A 21,742-nucleotide genomic window follows, 5' to 3' on the forward strand; every position below is an offset into this window, starting at 1 on the left:
GCTGGTTCGGACACATTAACCCTGAAAGACGACCTGATGTTGCAAAACAACAGGATGCTCGGTTTGTGGTGTAAAAACATGCAGATATGGAACCAGTTTGTCCTCATTATACATGATTTTAAATGCAAAGCTGGTGAGGAAGGAGGTTGTTGTTGATGAATTAGAAGCCAGATGGAGAACGAGCCTCTATTTGTGACTGAGATTTGCATGAAAACGAGGTAGCAATGAAATGTGAAACAAACTTTTAAACTATCTAGTGTTGATCTAAAATGAAGACTGACTCAGCAGCTGCTTAGTTTTTGCTACAAATGTTGACAGAAACACACTTTTGTGAGATGCTTTTGCATTATAAGTGCAATTTTACAAACAAGTTGCCATGTTGGAAATCCAGGAAGTACAAGTGAAGTGTTCGTCCAATCAGGTGAAGCCTGTACTGGTTACCTGTTGGAGATGCACCTGGAGATAGAGTTGGAGGTTGTTTGTGTTTTGGTCATTACTTCTGGAGTTACTGCAACAGTAAAATCCTCCTTTTACATTAATGTATGAGTAACTATAACCCAGTGATATAATGCACTTTGTATTTAGTTAATATACACTAAGAGATTATTGACTGATTTCTTTGCACATATTTAGTAACAACAAAGAAATTCTATTCTATTCTATTTTATTCTGTTCTGTTCTATTCTATTCTATTCTATTCTATTCTATTCTATTCTATTCTTGAGGTATTCTAAATCAGTCATAGCATTGATGATACTTCTAATCCGTTAACTAAATGGTTGAAATAGACAGCTAAAAATAATAACTAGTTGGCTAAAAGTAAATGATTGAAGTGCATGTAATCTTTTTTTTTAAAAAATAGGGACGCTACAGACTACAGAACTTTTAATATTGACGTATTTAATTTGTTTCTAAAACTGTCTCCTATCTGCTCTGTGTAAACAGCCTGCAGTTAAGCTCAAATGTTTTCAGATTTTTTTTCCATGACTCTTAGTCGCAGCTGAGTCACAAATGGCTTCACAGTTGCACAGAGGAGCACAGAATTTATTTATTTATTTATTATTATTATTATTATTATTATTATTATTATTATTATTATTATTATTATTATTATTATTATTATTATTATTATTATTTTACATATTCTAGTTATTGCAAAAGGTTTATTTTCTGCAAAATTTTTACATGAAAAATGAACTGATTTATACAAAATGTCACAATTTTAAGCTTAGATTTGTTTAATTTTGACAACAAAACTGCATTTTGCACATTATACATTCAAGAACTGTTGAAAAGTTGAAAAGCCAACCAATTTTCCTGTTTTACAGTTTCTAGCTGTGATAAATGGTGTAATTTAGGCAATTTTAAAATAATAACATGTCTTTCAAAGCCACTGGGGTTTTTTGGGGGTTCCGAGGGTTAAAAATCGTCTAAAACTTTTATTTTCTCTCAGGTCTGTGTTCGCTGCGTGGGTGGCAGAATGGATATTTTATTTATGAGGAATATTTCAGTATTTTCTCTCTCATCTATTTGATGTTTCTCGGTTATTTTGTGCAGCACATTGAGTTTACCTGTGCATGATATGTACTATAGAAATAAATCAACTTGACGTGGAGCTGTGGTGACAGTTTATCACAGTTTGTTGCTCCGATGCAACGAAAATCCGACTCCAAAAGACGCTGATGAACTGATAACAGGCAACCCAAGCTAGATAAATGTTGCAGTGAGTTATATTCCTGTGGTCTGTGCAGCCTTCAGCCCTCCTGACTGCGCTGCTCTCATGGAAACGTCAGAACAGCAGAAGTGCATCAATATGACGCGCATCAAACTGGCCCTTAATGCATTCCAGCCTATACAGAGTGGAGCACTCACATCCAGGGTTTACTCTCAGACGCATGTGGTCTCCTCTCTGCTTTATTCATAACTGATGGCCGCCTGTTAACCTACATTGGAAGTGGAGGCAGAAAATTATTTCCCATGGCAACTCTGAAAATTCAATAATAATAACATGTCGGAATTAGAACGGATTATTAGAGACTTTCCAAACTGTCACTTTTATCAAATGTGTTTGTTTCCCAAATAGCAAATCCCATTTCCCATCGGCCTTGTGTTTGTGCAGCTATGTGCTTTATGTGCAGCATCTGTCCATCTACTGCTGGTCTTGTGTTTCAAATATTGGAGGTAATCAGATCCGTCTCTTGCACTCGGTTCGAGCATGACTCAGGCTGCAGCAGCGGTCGAGTAATGACTCCAAAGTGACCTAAAGATCGCCAGTGTGAATCCCTGAACAGACTGAAACTAGATAGATCTGTGTTTGTGGCTCTGTGTGGCAGGGACATGGTTTATACAGTAGTTAATAATAAAAATAATAATACATTTTATTTGTAAGCACCTTTCTTGACACCCAAGGTCACTTTACAAAAAAAAAATACAGCATAACAGATAAAAAACTTCTTTCTTAAAGAAAATTTTAGAAGTTTTACTGATATATATGGAATCACTTTAGATATTTTTAGGATTTTTTGGAACATTTTTATTTGCAATATTTACAAGAATTTTCTTGCCAAATTTGGGGGATTTTTTTAAAAATAAAACTTTTAAGGGAAACTTTTAAGGAATTATTGGAATTTTCTTCCTGAAGGTATTTGCAAATTTTCGGAAATTTGGGGAATTTTTTTGCTGAATTTTTGGATTTTTTTCAGACAAGGAAGCAATATTTTTTGGTGCCCATAAATGAGGACAACGGGAGGGTTAATAAAGTAACTCTAAACTGTTAGTTTTTAATTTCACATGAGAGCAAATACCCCAATGTTCAACTTATCAGTGGATCTTGCTAACATTTAGCATTGCAGCATGTTGTGTCAGGACTGTGTAGCTTGGACAAGACTACATCCAAACCTGGCTGTTGACAACTATGAGCCATGTTTTGAATTTTAGTCTGAGCATCTGCAGATCGACAGCTGAGCAGCAGATGCAATAACAACTAACGTCAAACTGGGCAGCGGAACAGTCCGAGTTGGGGATGTTTTGGCCCTGCTGCTGCTAATGGTGTTTTACGCTGACTAATAAAGAAGCGGCGTTTAATTCCGCGGGGGCAAAGTCATTCCATTTGGCTCACAGCTGCGGGAAAAATATTCATTTTATTAGCGAGGAAGCGACCCAAACGAGCACACTGTGTGAAGGAACGAGCAGCGACGTGTGTGTGTTCTTTTGAATTTTTCGTTAAAAGAGAACAAATCCAGATCAGATTTCAGACTGAGGACTGAGAAATATGCAGTGAACTTGCAGGAAAGCTGTATAATTTGGTGCGGGCTGCTGTGTCAGCTCGACCAGAAGGAGGTTTTCTCACAAGACGTGGGAGAGCCGGAGGTCAGGGGAGTCGGGACTGTTGTGCTTTGCAGCGCTCTGAAAACGATTCCCTTCTTCTGCTCAGCCCTGAAGTGTGGTCGAACGGTGCAAGGTTGGCCTAAATCCAATTTCACAGTCAGAAATTGGATGTTCTTTCGCAGATTGAAAGTCGCAGGAAAGCATGACGTGCCCCGTCTCATGTGATGAGGCCGAACTGCTGTTTCACTGTACAGTTTTTTCTACACCGACTGTAAGAGCGCAGTTGAAATAACACCTCTGGGCTGTCGGCGAGCCTCACAGTGACATGTAATCAGAAACAGGGATATTGAATGGTAAATCCTCCAGTTTATCCTTTGCCCTGTGGTCTAAGCTGCACCCTCCATCTGCACATGAGCCACATGCAGTGCTGCTGCTGTCAGATAAGGAAAACCTTGAGCTTAGTGGTGATGCTTCTAGTGTTTTTTAATAGATTTTTATCTCAAAAGTCCCAGCGTTTGGTCTCCTACAGTTAAAGCACCCACTCATTGTCCAGTAGAATCAAATGGATCCTCTCATGATATGTGATACGCTATTACCTCCATTCCTACATCGTCTATTTTAAGTGCCTCCATGTGGGTGAGGTTCGGGGTAAGAAGAAGAGCAGGAAGTGGCAGCGTGAAGTACAGAAATCTCATTATGGATGCAGCTCCATGCTGCAGAGTCCTGGTGTCCAGTTGCTCGCTGCTAACGGAACGAGCAAATCCAGGAGTTGAAGCTGAAGCTCTGATGTGCGACTGACAAATTGCCCTTCATGCCTGTTTGTGGGTGTAGTTTTTGTAGTTAAAAGAGCATTTTTTTCTCTGGATTGCTGTGTAATAGGAGTCTAAAGATGAAAATTTGTACCTCAAAACTGCACTTAAGTGTAACGATTAGAATAACTGAAGTTGTGTTTTAATATTTTCTGGTACACAACAAAAGTAGTGTTGCGTTTCATGTAATTTAAAGAAGTATCCAGATATAAGAGTTGCATTAATAGTGTGCAATGAGTCTATTATGTTATTTAGCAGAGCATTTTCCATGTTAATTTTGACATTTTCAAAATTTAAAATATTTATTATGCTTAAGTAAATGAAGCCCCGATTATGAAAATTGGTCAAAAATATTTTTATTCTCAATTTTTTTTTTCATATTGGCGCTAGCCAGTGGTTTTTGGTTGCTCTATGAAGGAAAAAACCTGCTTTAGTTTTAGCATTTTTGTGGCCAGATTTAAGAATTTTATTTTGACTTTATTTTTTTTTAATATAAAAATTCTGAATAATAACATGCATTATTAGTGTGCAATGAGTCTGCTTTATCTTGTTTACCAGAAATCAATGCATTTCCCATTTTATTTTTAACAATCCTAAAATTAGAAATTATTGTGCTTGAGTAAATAAAGCTCTGATTAAGAAAACTGGGTTAAAATGTTTTATATTCTTAATTTTTGTCATATTGGCCCTGTCTAAAAAAATTTTTGGCGAATTTTTTGGCGTTTCCAAAAAATTCGTAATAGCAGGAACAACCCTGTTTTTTTTGAAGCGTTGATTTTTACACCTGCATGAAATAATCTGTCCCGAAAATCAGATTTTATTAGAGAATTGGTGCAATTTGTATGATTTTGAATATAAAAATTGCATTAATATAGCAGCAAACAACTATCTGGCAAGTAAAGATGTCGTGGCTGTGGTGTCTGTAGTAGAGAGTGAAGGTATGCTCTGTCTTTGGTGTTTTGTAATTCTTCGTTCTATGTTTTGGTGGTTGGTCCAACCATGTGTGCATGTGAGTCCCTCCCATTGAAATTGTTGTCTCTCTTTATGCTTATAAACAGATTGATAATGACCTCCCACACTGCACTGTCAAAGTAAAAGTGCAGTCTAGCGTTCTGCTGGTGCCCCAACAAGCATTTTATTGATGTTATTTACCTAATTTATGTGCACTTGTTTCATTTTAGCTCAATGTGAGAGTCTCTACTGATGTTTTGAGGCTCTAATCTGCTTCACTTTCTCCACTCGTGTCTTTTCTGCTCCAGTCCGATGGACCGTGGAAACAGAAACACAATGAGCAGAGACGAAGTGATTTATGAAGTGCTCATGCTATAGCCATTCACTGTATTTCACAATGCTAGCATGGGCTAATGGTTGCAACTGAATTATTTTTGTTTCTGGCTGTAATTGCAAGTGACTGGAGATTTGGTCTCAGATAATGCTGCTCAGCATCATCCAGTAATTGTGAATGTTGTGCAGAGAACCTTTAAATTTTGAGCACTGGGCTCTGATATTGGATAGATATTTAATCCGTTCCACCCTGGAGGGTCCTGTACTGGCAGTTTCTGTTATTAAACTACAACTCGTCTCTGTTTTCTGATAGTTTTTAGTGAAGAGACTAAAATGAATGCAGCAGTGATGTTCCTCACAGTTCAGGCTTAATAACATCAGTATCACTAACTAACTTACTTGTGCTCCAGTTTACAGTTTAGTTTAGGGCAGAATGTTGCTTCAGATCTCACTCTGGCCTGCTGATGAGAACAAGGAGACTTATTGTGTTTCACATTTCTCTCAGCATCTTTGCTTCACAGAGCCCAAAGTTGTTTGTTTTGGTCTCACAATAGTTGTGAAGCTGTTACCATTTGAACTCGGGTGTTTTCCCAGCCAGATAAAAACACTTGCTTTAGGGGTTTCGATTCATATCAACAGATCAAAATATCACAATATCAATCGAGTGTTTGTTGGAGTTTTAAAAAGAGTTTTGTCTTTTTATTGCAGTGAGACAAAGAACAGCTTTCAGGCCATTAATTCCAGTGGTTTGAGGTCTTGTAGAAATATGTCGTTAGAATCTCTGGTCAGTATGTCAAGAGAAGCAAATCAATGGTCTGCAGGGTATCATGGTTGCTGTAGGGGGTGTATCTTTTACCACCTGATCCTTTGAGACAACCAAGTTTTACTGTATTGTATCTACTAAAAATATTATTTTACAGATATTTACTGTTGTTTTCACAGTTTTAATAGTTTCCATGGTTCTTTAATGTATTTTTTGTGGCACCGTTACTGCCAGATGTTTACTGTTTTTTGCAGTATAGAGGTTGAACAATATGCAAAAAAAAAAATCATATTGACTATTTGGATGGATTTCAGTTGTGATATGAGCCACGATTTTAGGGTGAATTGTCATTTTTGCATTTATTTTCCAATGAAACAAATACTTCTCTGCAGCCAACAGCTGGAGGATAGGATCTATTGGTTGGAGCATCTCTGTTGTACCACAATGCTTCATTTAAAATCTTGTGGCTCATTTTAGCTTTTTAAAAAACTGCAATCTCTGCCATTTGGATATCGCACTCTGTCATATTGTGGTTTCATAACACTTTGTTGAACTGTTCGGCCTGAGGTTGGCAGCGGCCGTCAGGTGTTGTTGCTGCTCTCCTGTGTTTACCTCCAGAACGGTGTTTTTATGTCTGCGTCAGTAACACCAAAACAGACTCCTGTTGTTCTGTTGCTCTTGGCAGCTGAAGTGGCCGTTATTGTGCTATCGCAGCACCACACCGGGCTGCAGCTCGGCCCCTCGGCCTGCCAGAGCATCTGTGCTGACCGGCCTCTGCAGCAGGACTTGGCAGGGCGACGCTGCAGGCGGCCGGCAGCAGACCGGAGTCCCTCTGGGTGGCAGCGAGGCCACTGAGGGGCAAACAGGTTCCTGTGCTGCACTGCCAAAACAGCAGCTGTGTGTGTGTGTGTGTGTGTGTGTGTGTGTGTGTGTGTGTGTGTGTGTGTGTGTGTGTGTGTGTGTGTGTGTGTGTGTGTGTGTGTGTGTGTGTGTGTGTGTGTGTGTGTGTGTGTGTGTGTGTGTGTGTGTGTGGGTGGGTGAAAATGTGAAGTGAGAAAGGCAGCAGCTGTTGAGAGAAACGTCAGCACTGAGTATCGACACGTCGTTCTTTGTGCATCAGACAAGTCGTCCAGGTTATATTTAGTGTTGAACATGTTGAATACTAAACACTTAGTTTTAAGAAGAACCACCCTGGGAAAGAAGGGGGGTGGTGGGGTGGGGGGGGTCGGTTCATGTCGTAATGTACGATGGGGGGACACGTCGGGCGGACTGACAAGATGAATACCGGGAGGGAGGAATCCGAATACTCAGATCTCAAAATAGATATTCGGATACCATCGTCACGACCGAATATTCGGATATTCGGGTCCAGCCCCAATTTATAGTAGGATCACAGTCATGTGATCATCAGCAGGCAGCTGATGTAGCGTTAACTTGTAGTCATGGTTACAGTGATGCCGTACCGCTATCTCAGAATGATCCAGAAATCTTTAACAAATCCGTGGATCCAGACTATAAGCTGCATCACTGCCAAAATCTAATTACTTGGTCCTTGTGTCATTTCTGACCTTCTCTGAAAATTTCATCCAACTCCGTTAGTCTGTTTTAGAGTAATGTTGCAGACAGACAGACAAACCAATGCCAATTGTCACATACCGTGTTCTGTGTTTCTGTCACTGTCTCCCAGTGACAGAAATCTTTAACAAATCCGTAGATCCAGACTATAAGCCGCATCACTGCCAAAATCTAATCACTTGGTCCTTGTGTGATTTCTGACCTTCCCTGAAAATTTCATCCAAATCTATTTGTCCATTTTTGAGTAATGTTGCGAACAGACAGACAGACAGACAGACAGACAGACAGACAGACAGACAGACAGACAAACATACGCCAATTGTCACATAACTCTGCCGTTCCTTGGTGGAGTACTGACATTTTACTTGTTTTTTTTTTTTTTTTGAAGTTCTGAGCGTTTGGGCTTCTCTTCCAATTCATTTTGTGGAGGTGAAACACCGTACCAGGATATTTATCAAATCTGGAGATTGATTAGTTGTAGTTCTGCACCTGGAATTCCTTTCATACATGGATGCAAAGAGATTTTTGATGTCTTCCATCAATAGATTCCACTCGTCGCAGCAACAGTTTTCAGAGGAACAACACCAGTTTCTAGACTTTCAGGACGTCATATTTGTCTGAATCTTGTATTTCATTTGATCTCTTCCATCTGTGGATAAAATACGGTCGACCATCAAATTACAATGATCTACTGTTGGTCTCTTAACAGTCTGCTGCATTTAACAGCTCAGTTCAGTCAGAAAACAGTGTGAACACAGTGAAAGTCACAGTCACTCATGTCACCAAACCAGATGGACATGCAGGTGACTAAGGCCAGCCATCTAATGGAGCTACAAAATGTTCACTCCAGGTGGCTAATTTCTCTGTTTCCTTTTGTTCAGACTCAAAAACACACAATTAAAATGACTCATGCATTCAGAAAGCTCACCATAGTCCCCTCAAATATTCTCTTTCACGCTGTTTTTTGTGACTCATGGTTTCCCTGAATCTGAAAGTGGAAAGTGAAACATTAGCATGACCTATAGAGACATAATAGACACATTAATGGGTTGAAATAAACCAGAATTATCCTCTATAATCAATATATCACAAATTTGCCTCAAGGGACTTTGAAAATACTCCTCAGAAACATCTTTAACAGGCAGGAAACTGCTGGATGTCATTATTTTCAGAATAAACCAACACAAACTCTGAATCATTCGTCAATTAGAGGCATTAAGAACACGGACAAACACATCTTTACCACTTAATCCTCAAGCAGAGCCGAGTAAACTGAGTCATCACTGTCACCGAGCACAGCAGCTTTTAGCTTTTAGCTTTTAGCGTTCGAGCTTCAGTCTGAAAGGACGATTGTTCGGTCGAGATGTTCAATATGTCACAGAGCTTCATTGTTAAAGACGACGTGAGAGTTTGAAAACCTCAGAATCACAGCGTTGGACCTTTTCACACCAAACTTTGATTATGTTTGAGTAAATGAAACTCTGATGAAGAAAACTGGTTAAAGAATCTGCTCAATCTGAATATTTGTCATGTTGGTGCTGGGTAAAACATCAGCAAACTGTCCAGAAAATCTCTGATGTAGTTTCAGCTTTTATTCCCATCCACACTGTAAAAAATTAAATACAATACAATTGTATTTTTAGTTGATTTAACTGCAGTAAAACTGGGTAATTTTACAGTCACACATTGTAAAAGAACGGATTATTATTTTTAAAAACATATTTTTGATCTGAACATTATTTACAGTTATTTTCTGATTTTGGTGTGTTTTTTTACCGTTAACATGTAAATAAATACCTTTTCTGGAATTTGACAAGTTATTGTCAGTAATTTAACAAAGCAGAAAGAAATGTATAAAATAACTAATACTGTATTTAAAGAGTTCATTTAAATTCAGTAAAACTGGGTAATTTCATAGTTTCACATTGTAAAGGAACTGATTACTATTTGTGAAAATACAGATTATTAAGGTTTTCTTTTGACTCAATCTGGAGGCCGACCATTTATCATCTGGTTCTACTTTAGTTTTTTTAAACAGCAAAATAGAACAAATGACATCACTGCTAATTTATTCTGCTGCACTGAATGAGCAGCAGAAGTGGCCGTTCAACGAGGTTTATTGTCATGCTGGGGGGAAAAAGATGTGGGTGAGGGGGGAGAAATGCACCGAGATGAAGCCAAACTACACTAAAAAACCAGATCAGAGCGACGACCGAGGACTTGACCTTGCATGTAATCCAACTCCTCTCCGATTCCTCTATTCTGAGCGCAGGAAATAGAAAGGTGAGGCAGCGAAACAGAAGAAAAAACAGCAGCGCTATCAGTCAAGGGCTTTCAGAAGCACACGGTGACATCATTAGAGAGCAGCGAGGTATCAATCAGCCTGGAGAGGAAGGCAAACACCGAGCAACAACAGCCTTTCTCTACTTCTTCTTCAGCCAAGACGCGACCCAAGGAATCCCAGGCACAATGGACACAAGCCAAATGAAGGCTCGCATTGTCTTCGGCCTGCTCACCCTCAGACAATACGCAGCATTCTTGCTCCTGTTTTGTATTCTACCCTGTTTCCACTGGTCCCGGCCCACAGCTCCGTCTATTCCAGTTATGCTAAAGGTGGCTGGATGCTGGTTTGTGTGGGAGAAGACAAGACGATTGATTTCTGCCACCCAGACTGCTCCGCTGGAAAAGTCACATTTGACTTCTGGCTTTTGAGATGAGAACAATAATTAGAGCTTAATTTATGGAGAACTTTTAAAAACAAGGTTTACAGAGTGCTTCGACAAGCAAAACAAAAGTAGAAGAACCAGAAGGCAAAAATAACAGCAAACAAAGCAGCGCAAAACTAAGATGAACCCTCATGTCGTCCTGCGGGTCAAAACTGACCCGTTTTGAAGTTTAAAAATGTGGAAAAAAATATATTTTCACAGGGAAACTTCTAGTGTCCACATTTTCAACATTTTTGGGAAATCTTTAAGCATTTTTTGGTAGAAAAAAAGAAATGTTAAAAATGTTTCTTTAAGAACATTCGCAAAAATATCTACCAAAATCCAGTGAAATTTGCTGGATTTTGGTTGATTTTTTTTGTGAATTTTTTTAACATATTTTTTTCTAGCACCGTTTATCCACCAATGTACTTTTTTCTGTTTTGTTAAATTCATATAAAATAACATTATTCTACACATATTTGCCATCAAATGAAAGAATAAGTATGAAGGATTTTTTATGTTCTTAAAGAAAATAATATAAGTTTTACTGATATACATGTAATCACTTTAGATATTTTTAGGATTTTTTTGGAAGATTTTTACTTATTTCACATTTTTTTCTTAAATTTCTGATAATCTATTAAAACAATAAAATAAAATAAAAAAATTTACATGTTGCCTATACAAATACAAAACAGATACAAACCGTAAAATCGCACAATTTTCCTGTATTATTTTATAGATCTTTAATTATTATTTTACTCATTTTTACAGTTTTTTTCTAACCTTAATGTATTCCCCAGTTTTCAACATGTAGAATACAAAACAGGTAAAAGCCTTTTTGACAATAACTAGCAAATTTCCAGAAAAAAGTCTTTATTTACATGTTAATTATAAAATAAAACACACACCAAAAACTGAAAAAAAAACTGTAAATAATGTTCAGATCAAAAATCTGTATTTTTACGAACAGAAATCCATTTTTTAGGCTTGAAAATTAAACAATTTTTACAGTATTTAAATCAGCCAAAACAACATTATTACATATATGCCATCATATGAAAGAAAAGAAAAATGATTAATGATTTTTACTGTTTTTTTTACGTTTTTTTCTTAAATTTCAGATAATCTAGTAAAATAGTACCAAAAGAAATTTACGTTGCCTGCAAAAATATAAAATGGGTAAAAACTGGGTCTAATTAATAATAAACTAATTAACTAATAAACTAATGTCCGCGCCAAAATCAATATTTTTACTAACTGTAAGTTATTCTATTACAATGTGCGTTTTCCCGTGTTATTTTATAGATATTTACTCTGTTTTTGAACCTTAGTCTGTTCCCTAGTTGCCAACATATTTTTCCAGAATCCTTTCTGCAGCAGAATCAATTAGCAGTGATGTCATTTGTTTAATTTTGTTGTTTAAAAGAAAGTAGAACCAGATGATGAATGGTCGGCCTCCAGATTGAGTCAAAGGAGCCAAAGAAGGCCTCCAAAGAAAAGCTCCTTCTAAAAACCTCTTGAATCTTGTGAGGAAGTGTCTCAAAAAGCCGTGACAGGCTTGTTAAAGCAGCACACACACAAACACACACACACACACACACACATCTCAACAACGCCACCGTCCTGCCTCAGTGTCGCTATTCTGCTCCAAACCGGCCACCGATGCCAAGTCAAAGAGGATTTAGTTCTGCCTGCTGCGACTCCAACAGTTCACATTAAGTTGGACTAACAAGAGCAGCAGTTTCTCTGATCTGAGGCCAGTTTGTCCTCCGTCGGTGAGGTGACCAGTTTTCAGGATCTCAGATGAGTTTATGGCAGCAGGAAGGCGACTAACCGGAGCTTCACATCCTAAAGGTCACGTGTTTGTCCTGAACTAATATTGGATTTTTGAAACTGAAACCAATCAATCAATATTTGAGGCCTTGTTGTGCTTTTGTATTTCTTGTCTTTCTTTCTTCATGCCTCATTTATATGGAGTTGCTTCAATATTTCAATCATTAAGCATGACATAATAATTAAATTTCAATTCGGTTTAATTTATATAGCACCAATTCACAGCACATGTTTTCTCATAGCACAAAACATAGTAAGATGAAGACGTTTTCAACAAAGCACCCAACAGTTTTCCTTTGGATTCCCTATAAGTAAAGATTTCGCAACAGTGGAGCTAAAAAAAACCCAGAAAAGTCTTTAATGTAGAGAAAAAATAACTTTGGACAGAACGAGGTTAACGGAGGGTGGCCATCTGCCTCCACTGGTCGGGCTGAGGGTGGGGAAGAAGCTGCAAATGACAAACTTTTTATGCAAACTTCAGCCAATTGGAAAAAAATGAGGAACGGTTGCTCCAAGTTATGGTTTTTTAAAAATGTTGACACTACAGTTTTAATTACATAAAGATTATTATATATGCCCAGTTCTACTAAAGTACCCCTCTAATGGGCTTGGCTATTTTATTTTACCCCACCACTTGCAAAAACTGATTTGTAAATTCCATGAATTAAACACTTTATCTGTACCTTGTTTATTCTGCACTTTACCAAAAATGTATAAACAATAGTATTTCTGTTTGTGTACAGATTTAACAAACATGTTGGGTGTTTTACATTCGATATAATTAACCTATCAGTGCGCTCTTGTGGACAAACTACTAACGATCAGGCATCCTTTTGGCTGACATTTCCACTTAAAGACCCTATTTTATGCTAATTTCTGAGTTTCTAATTTTATTTTGCTGTCAACTAGAATATTTTAACACACATTATTTTTCACATACTATACATCCCTGCAGCACCTCTGTTCACTGTCGGCCTGAAATGCTTAGTTTAACTTCCTGTATCTTTAAAGTCACCCTCTAAAAAGTACAATCTGCTCTGATTGGTCAATTATGGTAATTACAGATCTAAAGGTTTGAGCAAGGAGATGTAGAAGAATTAGCTCAGGCAAAAAAAAAATCGCAAACTGCAAAGACGCTGCTCATTCTTGGTTTGATGGCGTGTAAAACTTCCTGCTTGACAGGCTTTATGCAAATATGTTACCTGATGATGTCGACGAGTAACAGAAGGAAAGCCTGGACTTCAACGGGGTGTTTTAGAAAAGTAAGGAGCAGAGTTATTGTGAGAGTTTGGGCTTGTACATGCACAGAAATGCTAAAACACACTAAAAGAACGGGGAAAAATCCAGAAAGCATCATAAGGCTCTTTAATAATATCAGCTGAACCAGTATATCAGATAAACAATGACGTCTGTCTGCTGCTACACAGACTAAAATCATCAGATCAACAGTCAAAGTCATGTTTTACCCATCATACCATCAGACCTGTGGATGCCACCGGAGCTGCTGCGTTTCCGGAGCGTATTTTGCCGACTTTTAAACCGTTCATCTGTCTACTTGTAGCTGTTTAATGAAAACACACAGCCGGTGCTGCTCGTCGCGGGTGACTCATCTGTTTGTGCATATTAAAAAACACAGCGGCAGTGCGAGACTAAACATGTTTCCTCTCCTGCCTCCGTGTCTCTGCAGATTGTGCAGCCTGACGCTGAAGAAGCTGGTGGTGATGAGGGAACTCGACAAAGAGCTGATTTCTGTGGTCATCGCGGTTAAAATCCAGGTATGCTGCAGGAAAACAAACATGCTGCTCTCACAAAACAAACACGAAACAACGCATACACTCCAGCGTACCAGTGTATAGCAAAATAAAGACATATTTTTAACTTCGAGTCTCTGTGGAGTGTAAGAGAAAATGTCTTATTACTTTTAAGTCAGATTTTACTGTTGTTTTGGTTTTCTTTCATATTTCTTTCCATTTTCAAGGCAAAATTTATTCATTTTCATGTAATTTGGTGTAAATATTTGCAAATATGTTCTGTTTAAGTTTTTGAACATTACATTATTTCATAATTTTTAGCATATTTTTTTCTGGCACTCTACTGGCACTTTATTTCCAAGTTCACTGTTATTTTACTTTAATTTTTCTGTTTTGTTAAATGACTGATAACAGCTAGTAAAGTTGCAGAATTTAGTTATCTTCATGTATCTGGTGTATTTTACGTATTGTATTTTACAAATATTTACAAATATGTTCTGTTTAAGTTTTTGAACTTAACATTATTTCAGCATTTTTTAACATTTTTTGTATCTTAAAGTATCTTACAGATTTGACAGTTTTATTCTAAAAGCTAAGACATTTTTGGCTTTCAGTCTCTGTGGAGAAAAAAATTAAGTGTGTCTTTATTACTTCTAAGTCAGATTTTATTGTTCTTTTGATTTTCACTGATGTCTTTCCATTTTCAAGACAGAATTTAATCATTTTCATGTCATCTGGTGCAAATAAACATCTGAAAACATCTTTTTTTCATCAGTTTCTCTGCAGAGAAAAACTAAAGTACATTAAAACTTTGGAGTAGTTTTCTTTCCACAATGCTAATACACGACTGCAAATGTTCTACAACATGCAGAATTTGAGCAATTAAGTTTTAATTGTGAATTACGTGTCTAATCACGCTGAATTATGCCCGCCCTACACCTTTGCTGCAGAGTGAGTAGCAGCTGCAGAGATGTGCTCACACTCAATTAAACCTCATTTTCTTCTTTTTTTTTAAAGGGCTCCAAACGGATTTTGAGGTCCCATGAGATTGTGCTGCCACCCAGTGGGTCTGTGGAGACGGATCTGGCTCTCACTTTCTCACTGCAGGTAAAGAAAATAAAAGAATTAACATGTTGCTGACTGATAAAACAAAAAAGCAAAAAAGACTTTATATGTGGCCAGATAAACCGTGCATACATATATCTTAGCTCTGCTTCTACTGCTGCTTATTGAAATAAGGGTGAAGTATGTGTGGGATGAGTCTTAGCCCACGTGTCGTCATGGCAACGGTTCAGACTTATATTAGGTCTGAGAATAAATGAAGCTGCTTTTTCTGTACAGTTGAAACACTGCATTTGTCTCCTGTGTGTGCAAAAACGATAAAATGTTGCTGAATAATTAAACAATCTAGTGTTCCATACTCTGTATTTCTGTAAATCCACATAAATAAACCAGCAATACGTTCCCTCGTGAGTTTTCAGACTCCCTTGTTCCTGCTCAGAATGTAATATAAATTGCTTTTATTTAATGAAAAACTCAGAAAACATCCACACAGCAAGCAGGAAACATTCTCACATTCTAGTATTTTAAAGATAAAATGTTGTTTTTACTGTTCAAACAATGATTTAAGGATGTTTCTCATTTAAAATAATGTCCCAAAGAGGTTAAAAGTGAACTAAGACAGAATGTTTTAATCAAAACATTCAGAGGATGATTGGAGGATGTTGTCAGATAGTTTTATGTTATGATATTGCAAAAAGATGTTGTACCTTTGTTAATATGGTACGATACAGGAATGTTTTATAGAATCTCATTCATTCTGCTGAGGCTTTGATAAAGAATGTTAGTTTGGACTTCTTTTATAATAAGAAAGGAAGAAATGCTCTTTTAAGATGCATTTTTACATAGATTTTTTTTGAACAGTTACTTTTTAATGTTGAATACGATCTTTAATAAAATAAATCCCCCTATGGTTGTTGTCATTGACGGCAAAAGAACCAAAACTTATCAGACTATTAATCAAGATTATCGAGGCCTCAGAAGACTGAATGAGATTTTATAAAGCGTTCTTGTAATGGTCCACATTAGCAAAGGGGGAACTTCTTTTTTTGCAATATTATGAGGAAGTTCTTTAGGTGACACAAAATAAAAGGTTCATAAAAAAACATAACATAATCCGACAACATCCTCCGTTTTGGTCACAAATTAAAGTGATTTCCTTCATTACGGGACAGTGTCAGACCTACATGTACTTAAATACAACATCATGTTTAAATATATGAAGTTTAAAGTTTAATGACTTGATTGTGCAGCTGTCAGTTTTCAATAATCATCTGCACTGATTGGTAAAATAAATAGATAACGCACGTTCAACAGTTTTCTATCAGCGTTCCTGTTTTGCATCATTTCCAGTCGCAGCTTTTTAACGTTATAAATTTTTCTATTCCTCATTAGTCTCCATTAAAACAACCTGTTGACTGTCAAATGACAAGTTAAACACCTGTTTTTTATGTGAACACGTAGAGTTTGAAGCAGAAAGCGTGAATTGACAAAAAAAGTTGAAAACCTCCTTCATGATACGCGTGAACTTTGACTGGGTTTTAGTTTGTGTCAAGCCGAATTACACAAAAAAAGTTCGGCTATGATGAACTTGCTTCGTATTTCACCTCTCTGGGTAACTGAGATTCTACACAGACCTGGTTTTGTTGGTTTTACATGAGAAAATTTTGTATTTGTCTGAGCTACGTATGAATAAAAAATGATGACATGTTTCCAAAACATTGTCAATCATATCTGATCCCAAAAGCACACCCAGACAGCGATGAGTTTTTTTAGTGTTAGTCTTATTTAGTAATATTTAAGGATGTTTATAATTGCTCTAAATTATGTAGCAAATGTTGCATCAGGAAGATAGCAAAATTAGTAAAGAAACATATCACCCAGTGTGACTTATTAGTGTGTTTTTAGCTGTTTCTGAGTGCCAAGGTACAGTAGAATCAGCCAATCTGTATCCACCTTTAGAAATGTAATTGAAGCTCATTAGTGAGTTTGAAAAATCATGCAGTAACATGCAAAACTAACTAAATCTTAATTCATCTTTAATCTTTGAGCAGTCCAGGTTTTTAATTTCATCCAGTTCAACTTCTAGCTGCTCTTGTTTTAGTTGATTTTTAGTTTAGTATATTTTACTAACTTTGCCTAACTTAACTTTGTTATTCAGATTGATTTGTGTACTGACATCTTTTATTCTCCTACTCTGCTGGATAATAAGCGAGATCTTCATGCCGTAATACACTGCAAGTTTAAAAACAAGATTGAATGAATACCTGAATGATGATGTTTATAGTCTATTTTCATACTTAGAAATATTATAGAATGTCACCGGACTTATTCTTTAAGCTACAGGTTAAATGCACAGCGAGTAATTTGAACTTTTTTCCTCTCTTTTGTCTGTTTTGTCACCATTTTAGTACCCGCACTTCCTAAAACGAGAAGGAAACAAGCTGCAGATCATGCTGCAAAGACGGAAAAGGTACAAGAACCGAACCATCCTGGGCTACAAGACTCTGGCGGTGGGATCTATCGACATGGCCGAGGTACGGTTGATGTTCGCCACAGATTTAATGGTGTTTAATCCACTACAGGTGGCCGATGTTCCATATGTAGAAGATAACAAGCTCAGCTCTGCTCCATTTTGCGTTGAGCCTCAAAATCAGCGGACAGACGGCAGCAGAAAACTGTGACAGGCTGTTAGTGTCAGAAACGATGTGAAAATTTAATGAGAAAAAAGGTAGATGTAGGTTGACTGTAAGACTGCTTTTATCTCTGAAAGCCTCAAATCACCCTCAACTGCTTGCTTCAGTGCATCCTGGTTAGTTTAATTCCTGATTAACCCTAAATTAAGATCTTTATTACTCAATTACAGGCTTTAAACTTACACCAGTTTATATACAAGTATGTGGAATTAGAAAAGTGCTGCTGTTTTTCTGTAATTAATAAGGATATCTGCTAAACTAGGGCTGCAGTTGCTGATTATTTTCATTACTGATTAATCATCTAACAATTATGTCCCAGGCAATAGCTTCTGTCAGGTCGTCCGTTAATCTAATTCTTATGAAAGCGATATTTCTTGAACATCTTGAGGGATTTTCTTCAGTTCATTCACTTGCATTTAATGAAGAACTGATGAGATTTTAATGATCAAAGGTCACTGTGAGCTTAAAAATCGTGTTTTTGGCCACAAGTCAAGAATTCACTCGCTAATTGTGGATGAAAATAGGATGAAACGATGACATTTTATATTCAGAAGATCAAAGGTCAGTGAGACATTACAATGTTCTGCAGAAAATGACTTTTCTGCTCATTATTCAGCACCAGAACTCAGGAACGGATGAAGAGATAGATGCAGCTTGCTGGTTAGTGGAGATTTAATTTATGAATCAATGAGCTGTTTGTTCAGTGAAACATCAGAAAAAAGTGACAAATTGATCTAAGATTTTCCCACCTTTGGTTAATAAGCATGCAAAATTGTAAAAAAGTGGCAAATCCTCACACTGCAGGAGCTAAAACCATCAAATATTTCCTTAAAAATAAGCATATTAAAGGGAAATCAATTGTTTCAGCTCTTTTTGGAAACTGTTACATTTTTCAACTGAATTCACTCAAATTCAACTTTATTTATCAACTGTTACAGTTATATTTTGTTATATTATGTTATATTAAGTTGCAAAACAGACAGAAAAATGGACATATTATAAATTTAAGAGCGTTTTTGGGCTAAATAAAAGTCAAAAAAGCTAAATGAAATATTAAATATAAAACAATTTAGAGTTAGTCCACATGACAGAGGCTTTAAATCATTCTCTCGTGCACATTAGATGACATTCAAAGGTGTTTCATGACTCTTAATCAAAAAAGTCATTTATTATCACAGTAAGAAACAGCGTGATAGAGCTTGTTTATTAGGATAACATGATTTTTCACCTGCTCTTTCAGCCATAGTCCTATTATTTCAGTGGATAAATGAATTAAGTAGTAATACATTTAATAAAAGAAGAGTCTCTTTCAATTTAAGCTGCATGAAAGTTATTCAGTTTTAAATAGAGGTTTGTAAAATCAGGCTGACGTATTGCACGGCTGCTGCAGAAACGGGGTTAAAGAAGCGAACAAAACCTCCTTTGTTTTAAAAGAACCCTCACAGAAAAGCTAAAGTTATCTCAGCCCACAGAGAGTTTGTTTCTTGTGTTTAAAGAAAAACCTAGAATACCCAAATTAATGGCTTGATTTCGCTGCGCATGACGCTGATACACGGAGGAGTTCCCATATGGCTGGCAAAGCTCAGTGGAGCTTATTAAGGTCACATTTCAGCAGCTGAGAGAGGAACAAAAAAAACATTTTGGTGCCTGAGAGGAGGGAAAATAAAGCAGAAGCACAGAGTCTTACTTAACCACAAGAAGAAGAAAAAAAAGGTTCTTGCATTCTCAGCTCAAAGACACAAAGAGGCTCTGACACAACAACACAACAACACAATCACAGTAAACTGCTGCAGGCCGGCGACGTCTCACAAGACTAAGATTGAGGCTCGTCCTGATTCAGGGTGGCGTTGTCCTGAAGTGACTCGAGTTTGTGAAGAGAGTCTGGATCTCTGGAGTTTGTTCAGTAAATAAAGTGACTTTCTGCTGCTGAGGTGCTGTTGAGCAAAGCACTAAACCTGCAGCTGCTTCAGCGGAACCTCGGTTGAAGTTTTTAGCACCCAGGTGGGAGTTTACTCGCATGAGCAGCGAGTCCAAGCCGAAATACAAAGCATGTAATAGAATTATTGTTATATAACGCAGAAAATTCGAGGAATTAAAGGCCATAAAAAACATTTAATGTTTCTCAGCTGCTTAATTTTAAGCACGAGGCTCAACATGAGAACATGATCTCTTACTAATGTCTTTGTTTTTTGTGTTTTTGTCTGAACTTTTTCCACTGGTTTTAAATGGGCAGCTCTCACAAGAAGATTAGTAGAATATTGTTGTCTTTATTTTTACTCCCAGTTTGATCCAAGTCATTTAATATTGAGTATCTGCTAAAACGTAATACCATTTTTCTAGATAATACACCCCTGAGGTGTTGTAGGTTAGCTGTAGTGCCTGGTTGTGCCACCAGGTGGAGCTTCTTACTGTGTAATACTGTGGCAACCAGAGGAGGTTGGCAGTTCTGTGTTTGCTAGCAGAGGGTATTGTGAAAATTCAGCTAGTAAAGGGGCACCATGACAAAGACTTCTGTGAGGCGTAATGACCTCAGGCCATCAAAGTGAGGATAAACTGGGACAGTGAATCCTGGTGGAACATCTGATGGCCATAATTGTGATAACAAATGTAAACAAAGGACAGGGCATATGTTTGCACTGATAACAATCAGCTAAAATTTCCCGTGATCGGTCCTGATCCTAATTTTAAAATCGTGCTCAGGACATCCCTAATACTATTTAAAACAAAAGAATAATAACACGTCATAATAATGTGAAAACATTTTGCTATAACTTTTAAACTGAGAAAAAAAACCATGTGTCCTGCTGCTGCAGTCTCATAGCCCATTGTACCAAACACTGAAAAACACACAGGCCTGTCATAAGTTTGCATTTCGTAAGAACATGAAAACATCTCGTTATAACAATATTATATAACTAGTTATGACATGAAAAACAGCAGTAAACTTTTCATCTGAAAAACAACATGCATCCGGCTGCCACAGACAGTTGCATCCAGCACCATACAACACTGTTCTGTGGATATTTCATAATGGCTGAATGACTTTGTGTTTGTTGTAAAATGATCAGTTTGTATGTCATAATATCATTAAAACATCAGCTATAAACTTTTCAATTGAGGAAGAACATGCATGTGACTGCTGCAGACAGTGGCACTGAAAAATACTCGGCATGTTTCCTAAAAGACTGGCTGTGACTTTGCGCTTGTTCTAAAATGAAGTTGAACAAAGTTTGTTGTTATAACACGAAAAACATGTTCCAGCAATAAATTCCACACCTGAAAAAGAACATGCATCCTAAAAAATGTTTATATGTCGCAATAACACAAAAAAATTTTGTTATAACATGAAAATAACTAGTTATACTATTGAAAAACATGTTGTTATACCAATAAACTTCAACTGAAAAAGAACTTGCGGACAACTGCTGCAAACGGTTGCATCAAACACCAAAAAACTCTCAGTGCTGTCCTGGATTTTTCTTAATGGCTGAAGTTTGTGTGTCATAATAAAGTGAAACCATCTTGCTGTAGCATGAAAATCATGTTGTTATAGCAATAAACTTTTCACCAAAGAAAGAACACGCTGCAAACAGTTGCATCGCGTCTCATATCGAACACCACAAAAACACATAGTGCCCCCATGGATGTTTCTGAAAGACTGGCTGTGATTTTGCTTTTGTTACAAGTTTGTATGTTGCAGAAACCTGAAAGCATCTTGTTATACCATGAATATATCTTGTTATAACAATAAAATTTCATGCACATTAAAATGATTTTCTTTTTTTGGTGCAGCAGCAATATACTTCCATTGTAAAGGGCAGATACAATACAATACAATATACTTTGTTGTCCCACTTGGGGAAATTTGTCTTGGACTCAGCAGCTGTACCATAAATGCCTTGACAGCCACAATTACAAGAAACAATACCATTTTAAC

The 21,742-nt window shown here is 37.0% G+C and overlaps 1 protein-coding gene across 5 annotated transcripts in view; it reads left to right on the top strand.

The window, feature by feature from the left end:
* pacs2 (phosphofurin acidic cluster sorting protein 2) overlaps positions 1–21,742 on the top strand; it is a 93,431-nt gene that overhangs the window by 43,845 nt on the left and 27,844 nt on the right. For all 5 annotated transcript variants that reach the window (XM_035955605.2, XM_035955604.2, XM_055005771.1 and 2 more), the window contains exons 2-4: positions 13,987–14,074; positions 15,068–15,157; positions 17,521–17,646. In XM_035955605.2, coding sequence (XP_035811498.2) covers positions 13,987–14,074; positions 15,068–15,157; positions 17,521–17,646 — 304 coding nt within the window. The remainder of the gene's footprint in view (positions 1–13,986; positions 14,075–15,067; positions 15,158–17,520; positions 17,647–21,742) is intronic.

The sequence above is a fragment of the Amphiprion ocellaris genome, chromosome 20 (genome assembly GCF_022539595.1).
Source record: "Amphiprion ocellaris isolate individual 3 ecotype Okinawa chromosome 20, ASM2253959v1, whole genome shotgun sequence".
Taxonomy (NCBI): Eukaryota; Metazoa; Chordata; class Actinopteri; family Pomacentridae; genus Amphiprion; species Amphiprion ocellaris.